Source organism: Plecotus auritus, assembly GCF_963455305.1.
Source record: "Plecotus auritus genome assembly, chromosome: 9".
NCBI classification, from domain to species: Eukaryota; Metazoa; Chordata; class Mammalia; order Chiroptera; family Vespertilionidae; genus Plecotus; species Plecotus auritus.
Window position 1 is genome coordinate 130,062,116 of NC_137783.1, and position 7,445 is coordinate 130,069,560.

The following is a 7,445-nucleotide window of genomic DNA, read 5'->3' on the forward strand; positions in this document are numbered from 1 at the left end:
TTTGATACCCATTTAGCCATTGCTCCTTTACTCTACTTCCATTGGAAAATCAACTAGAAGAAAAAGTATCTGGTGGAGAAGGTCTAAGCCTTCCCAGGTTTCTGGACATAGAACCATCAAAAATTCCACCTTGATTCCTAAGTCCTCCTTTAAGCTGGCCTTTTCCTCTGCTCCCAGCCTGTCCCAGGTCCCTCACACAACAGTTACCCCCTGGTGATAAGAACATTGCAAATACCCAGGGCCTTAAGCCCAGAATGCCTTTCCCAGGCTTCTTCTTTCTAATCCTACTGTCCTTCAAGACACGCCACACATCTCTCCTCTACCTGAGTCCTTCATTATCCCTCTCGGAATAAGTTCTCCCTCCTCTGCTCACATAGCACTTAATTTTTCATTCAGTCATAGCACTTACTTCATTCTACCTCATATTTCAAAAGTTGTTTACAACAGGTCTGTTTTTCCAACATGACTGGAAGCAACTCAAAGCAGGGAGCCTTTTAGTCACTTCTGATGTCCCTCAGCATCTACCAACCATCATGCCATGCAAACCACAGATGCACAATAAATATATTGTAGATTGGGAGCCCAATAAATCTGGTCAGAAATTATATATGTAATATGCCATTAATATAATACATATATAGTGCATCTGATATTTGCAAAGAAATATATATATGTATATATGTATATATATGTGTGTGTGTGTGCATATATATATATATATATATATATATATATATATATATATTCATGTTAAACTGTTACAAAGAACCCAGTGTTAGAAACCCCAGTGACATTAAACATCGTGTGGGCCTTCTGAAACATGAATGGAAAATACTTTCCCAGAAACAGGAAGAAACTCATCAAACCAACCATCATCTTTGGCCTGCCTGTGAGTCCACTTGTTTTCCTGTTTTCCTCTCACTTTTAATTATGAAACAAGCTGCCACATGTGTTTCCTTTTTCTGCTCCTGGAACCCGCTGTCAGTGAGCTTGGAGTGTTGGTCCAAACACTGGCGCAGGAGCTGCTCAGCCAGGCTGGGCCTCGGTTTCAAAGACATGTGAGGGGCTCCAACACCTGAGGCCGACCGTCAGACTTCCTCGTGAGTCCCCACTTCTCTCAGGAGGCCTGGGGCGGCTTCTAGGAGACAGTGGAAAGAGAACTAAGTGTGGAGACTGCAGATTCCCCTCAAGTTTGAACCCTGTCACTTGCGCCTTATATCACCTTGTGCGGGCTGCTTAACCTCTCTGAACCTCAGTTTCTTCATCTGTACCTTGGGACTGGTGAGATTCAAATGAGTTTTTCTGAAAAAGCCAGTGTGGACATATATTATAGCCTCTGATTCTCTGGAAAATAAGGTGCCATCATTCTCACATATCAAACAATTTTGTCCACTAAAGGGATGAGTGTGTCTCTTTCAGAAAGAAATTGCCACCTGGCCCGCATAGCTCAGTGGTTGAGCGTAGACCTGTGAAGCAGGAGGTCACGGTTCACTTCCTGGTCAGGGATGGATCCCCAGTGTGGGGCATGCAGGAGGCAGCTGATCAATGATTCTCTCTCATCACTGATGTTTCTATCTCTCTCTCCCTTTCCCTTCCTCTCTGAAATCAATAAAAATATATTTTAAAAATAATAATAAATAAATAAAAAGAAATTGCCATGGTCCAGTTTAAGGTGATGGATAAGTAATCACTACTCAAAGGCAGTTAGAAGAAAAAGGTCAGCTAATGTCCCCTCTCGCGACTCACCAAAACGTAAGTGCTCAGTGGCTGTAAATAGGGGGCTGCTTTCTTCTCCAAGACTCTCTCCCATCATCGGGTTGACTCTAAGGACAGCAACTCCAGGCAGAAAGGAGCCCAGGCTCTCGGTGCCTCCGGAGAGACTGGCTTGTTGCTGTTGGCTCCCCTGCCAACGATCTGCTGTCAGGTTCAGTTAAGGAGGCCCGAACAATGAGGCTGTGTTACTGCCCGACTTTTCTTCATGTGCCATATGCAGGCAGGTCTGCGGAGCCAGCCGCCAACAGCTGTGTTTACAACTTCCCATCGCCCTCACTAATTAATGAATCCTGGGCCTGTTTCTCACCCTGAATAGACGTCTGCAGTGTGGGATGGTGGCAGGTTATCCCTGCAGGACAGCTGCACAGCATCTGGGCCCTGGGCTTCATTGGGGGCCGTGCAGGGAATGACGTGGGGATGGTAAAACGGTGGCTGGCATACACAAGGCAAGCTTTATGCTCGAAGTTTCTCCCATCCTCTAAACCAGCCGTGGGCAAACTACGGCCCACGGGCCGGATCCGGCTGTTCTATCCAGTTCTCTTCCTCTCCCCTCCGCTCCTTTACTTTGAATTTATATTAGTTCACACAAACACTCCATCCATGCTTTTGTTCCGGCCCTCCGGTCCAGTTTAAGAACCCATTGTGGTCCTCGAGTCAAAAAGTTTGCCCACCCCTGCAACCCTAATCAAGTTCAAAGAGGCTCTCCATTTGTGTCCATATGTTTGAAGACATTGGCTCCCAAATTACAAATGGACAGTGCATTTCAGAGCAATGCCACGTGAAGGGTCCCTGAAGATGTAAACTAAAATTATAGCCACTTCCACTGAAATACCAATTGCTCCCTGCCTTGTAAGATGTCCCAGTAACCGTGATCAGAGAGGTAAAGAAGCAGCTACCGGATCCCATGGCAACTCCAAGGGAGTGGAGAAGCCTGACTCTTCTACAAACTCCTGCTTCATAACAGTTGCCATCCTTAGAAAGCCCTAAACTGGGAAGCAGAGGAACTGAACCTGCAAATGGCCTCAGCCTTTGCAGTTTTAGTCTCTAAAAACAAAAATGTCTATTTGTGTGATTAGCATGGCAAATGGATCATATCCTCAAACCAGGTATAAATGTGTGGCTGGAGTCAAACAAAAACAATGCAATGGAACAGAATCACCATCAAAATGTTCTTGAAGTTTTAGAAGATTACGTGAATAGAAAAAAACTTTGGTTTTTAGAAGAAGATTGATTTTCCCTGTCTTTTAGAATGCAATAGATTGAAGGAAGTCTTTGTGATTAGCTGATAGAAAAATATCAATAATGCCAGATGCTAGTGAACATAATTAGAACTCAGTTTTACAATCTAATTCTGGCTCTATCCCCAGACAGCTGTGTAACCTTTGACCACTCTCCTCCCTGTCTAGTCTTCACTTTTTTAAAAAAATATATTTTTATTGATTTCAAAGAGGAAGGGAAAGGGAGAGAGAGAAATATCAATGATGAGAGAGAATCACCAATTGGCTGCCTTCTGCATGCCCCCTACTGAGGATCGAGCCCGAAATCCCGGCATGTGCCCTTGACTGGAATCAAACCTGAGACCCTTCAGTCCACAGGCAGATGCTCTATCCCAGGGGTCCTCAAACTTTTTAAACAGGGGGCCAGTTCACTGTCCCTCAGATGTTGGAGGGCCAGACTATAGTTTAAAAAAAAAACTATGAACAAATTCCTATGCGCACCGCGGGCCAGGGACGAGTCGGCTGCTAAGCAGGACAGGCAGTGGCACCCGGCGGGCCGGATAAATGTCCTCGGCGGGCCGCATGTGGCCCCAGGCCGTAGTTTGAGGACGCCTGCCTGAGCCAAACTAGCAAGGGCTGGTCTTCACTTTTGTCATCTGCATAATGACAGAAACATTCCCAGGGCCACTGACTCCTAAAAGGGTGGATGGGAACCGGATTTGCAAGCATGAAGGAGGGTATGATGGTGAACATTATATTGTAGTACTTATTGTTTTTATTGTTTTTATTGTTGTACTTATTGTTTTCCTCCTTAAAGTGAGCCTTTAGAGCCCTTTGTTTCAAAAGATTTTTTTTTTTTTAAAGAATTAAGTTCATTCCATTTTGTAATGTTTGGTGGGATGGAGCAGGTATGTTCATAACGGCTTCACCCAAAATGTGATTCACAAAGGCAGTTAAAGACTAGCATTCTTTAAAAATATTATTAATTTTTTTAAATATTAGTAAAAATAAAAGTAAATAAAATGTTAGCCAATAAAGCAAATATGAATATTCATTTAATGAAGTACATCAAATACCAAGTGACAATTTAACTCAAGACATCATCAGATTGAGTGTGTCTAGGGAGTAAACTCGGAACAAGGTGTCACTTAAAAAAGCATAAACAAGAAAATATTGACATATTATTCTTAGAATAACTTAGACTCTCAGCATTGATGTGAGAAATCACCATTTCTCTGTGGAGACATGGAACTTTCCTATACAGTATTTTCTTGACCACTGGGAAACAAAGGGGGAAAAAAATGCTATTAAAACCCAGTTACGAAAGACATTTTACTGAGTGAAAGAAGCCAGTCTCAAAAAGTTACAGATGGTATGGTTTCAATTACATGATATTCTCAAAAAGACAAAAACTACAGTGACGGAAAATAGATCAGTGAGGGGAGGTAGTTTCTCTGATTAAGGGGTTCAGGATGGGGGCAGGGTGTGCCCACAGAGGAACAGCATAAGAGATTATTTGGGGTGACTAAACCGTGTTGCATCCTGACTGTAATTGCGGTTCACAAATCTATACACGTGTTCATGGGACTATACACCAAAAACCAGTCAATTTTACCATATTATCATTTAAAAATAAAATTACTAAAAGAGAAAAAATAACCACATTCCTAAGTCATAAAATAACCACATTCCTAACGCAGGCCTAGTGCTCTGAAATGTCACAGCTGTGTTTGTAAACAAACTTTACACGACACTTCCCTAACTTTGATAGGCACACAAGTCACTTCAGGCTGAAAGATGCTCCTTCGATGGGCCTGGAAGGGAGCCTGAGTTTCTGCATTTCTATAGAGCTATCAGGTGCTGCCCTTCTTCTGTGCCTGCAGACAGCCCTCCAGAATGTATGGGCAGAATTCAGTTTGTTTGGAGCAATAATGACACAAATATATGCCAGCATGCCCACCGCCCCCATCCCTCACCCATAGCAGAGATAACTAATTGTTCAAACACAGTTTTCTTCCTGAGCCCAGATACGACCACTCTCCTCTCTGTAGGAGTGATTTATGAGATGAAACCTACTGGTCACCTGGACCTAAAGCTCTGATGTAAGTCCCATCTTTTAACATTACAAAGAAATCCACTTAGAAACCCCACTTTTCTCAGGCCTTTGTGTCTTGGCTCCAAAATTCTGTGTCCCAGACAAATGAGCCAGTTAATGACAGACATCTCTTTCCTTCTAGCGAATTAAGCAAGGTTGTCTTTTCCAGTAGGCTGCAAATGGCTTGAGGGCAGGGACATATCATCTACTTTTAGTAACTTCCTTAATATCATTGAGCCTCAATTTTATCTACAAGATAAGGATAATAATACTATCTTATAAGGTTGTTGTGAGAAGTAATAAGAAATAAGTGGGGCTTTGCAGACACCGCCACTCCGAAGCCGCTCGTGATCAGCCATGGTGAACCCTACCGTGTTCTTCGACATCGCCGTTGATGGCGAGCCCTTGGGCCGCGTCTCCTTCGAGTTGTTTGCAGACCAAGTTCCAAAGACCGCAGAAAACTTCTGTGCGCTGAGCACTGGGGAGAGAGGATTCGGTTACAAAGGCTCCTGCTTCCACAGGATCATCCCGGGATTTATGTGCCAGGGCGGTGACTTCACATGCCATAATGGCACAGGCGGCAAGTCCACCTATGGGGAGAAATTTGAGGACGAGAACTTCATCCTGAAACATACAGGCCCTGGCATCCTGTCCATGGCGAATGCTGGGCCCAACACAAACGGCTCCCAATTTTTCATCTGCACTGCCAAGACCGAGTGGTTGGATGGCAAGCACGTGGTCTTCAGCCAAGTAAAAGAGGGCATGGATATTGTGACGGCCATGGAGCGCTTTGGGTCCAGGAATGGCAAGACCAGCAAGAAGATCACCATTGCTGACTGTGGACAGCTCTGATGAATCTGACTGGGGCTTTATCTTCCCACCTGACGGTTCCTCTGTCGCTCAGGAGAGCGCCCTTCACCCCCAGCTGCTTGGAATGTTCCATAACCTCTCTGCTCTTGCCAGTTCATTGGGTTCCATAATTTCCTTCCCCCTCCCAGTCTAGCTGGATTGCAGAGTTAAGTTTATGATTATGAAATAAAAACTAAACCGTTAAAAAAAGAAAGAAAGAAAGAAGTGGGAAGCACTTAGAATAGTACTTTACAAAGACTAAGACAATAATGGATAACTGTTATTATTCCCCAACAATGCAATGCCATGCACATGGCAAATGCCCAAAAAATACTGCTACAGGGGAAGCCAAGAGACAGAGTGGAGCAAGCCCTGAACTGGGAGCCAGCAGGTGGAGATCACAATATCAGCCCTGTCCCTCTACCTCATTGAACCTTCATGTCTTAGGTATGATTCATTTTAGCTCTGACATTCTATGTATTGATAACATTACATAACACTCCTGCACAACACTGCGGCACTTAACATATATAGAATCCTAAGTATAGTATCCAGCTAAGTGCAAAAGAAAAAAAATATAATACTTCCAAAATCTAGTTTAGGCAACTATTGAGTTCTCTATGTTCACCTGAGTTATTTGTTTCCTGCCACTGGAGGGCGTGCAGTGCTTGGTTGTAAAATATCCTTCTGGCCTTTTGTTCTCTTGCTCACAACTTTTCCATTCAACTGAACTGGAATCAGAGAATCAAAGAAACTACCTCCCCCACTTAACAGACTTAGCAGAGGAGGTGCAGCCCTGAGAGATTATGTGAGTTGGCAAAGTCAACAGAGAGAAAAGTCAAAGTTTCTTTGTCTTTTTCACAAATCTCTGGCAGAAGCTAGATTCTGGTTCTTTTGAATGTGGCCTAGAATGCTGAATGGGCGTAGCTCCCAGATGGGCAGAACCCATTCAGTGGGCTCTAGAAGAACTGCTTCACTCTTGATCTGGGACATGAATGACACAGAAGGTGGAAGAAATCATGCTTTCTACCCAGTGAGTTTTTAAAGAACAGCAGGAGGAATGGGGGGTACCATGGAAATAAGGCATAGTCCCATCCTTTAAAGAGCCCCCAAACAAATTAGGGTGACTAATAGAATGGGAGGGAAGGGACACAAAGGATGACAAACTTGGACAGAACTTCGGAAATGAAGTCTCAGGAATATAGACTTCTCTTCTGCTCCATGTGACCAATGGACTGAAGTTCTATGTTGAAAATAACTGGGAGGCCTCTTCCCAATTTGGAGAGCATGCGTGTTGTGTCATGTCAGTTACTCATGTCACTTATGTCAGGCATGGTCACAGAATACAGGAAGATAGGCATGCTTACCAACCCTGACTTCCAGTTCAGCCTCCCCACCCCCCTTTCTTTTTTAGTTAGGGAAGCTAAGACACAGAGAATGAAAGGGACCTGGTCAAGGTCACTGAGCTAAGTGACAAGGGGTAAGTTGTCAAAGCGTTATAACCCTGCGGC

The 7,445-nt window shown here is 43.9% G+C and overlaps 1 protein-coding gene across 1 annotated transcript; it reads left to right on the forward strand.

Annotated features, from left to right (window-relative positions):
• Window positions 1-5,406: 5,406 nt before the first annotated feature.
• LOC308258176 (peptidyl-prolyl cis-trans isomerase A-like) lies at window positions 5,407-6,070 on the forward strand. Its single transcript, XM_080688449.1, has one exon. It carries the CDS (start codon window positions 5,443-5,445, stop codon window positions 5,935-5,937), a length of 495 nt encoding a protein of 164 aa, XP_080544575.1. The 5' UTR covers window positions 5,407-5,442; the 3' UTR covers window positions 5,938-6,070.
• Window positions 6,071-7,445: the final 1,375 nt, after the last annotated feature.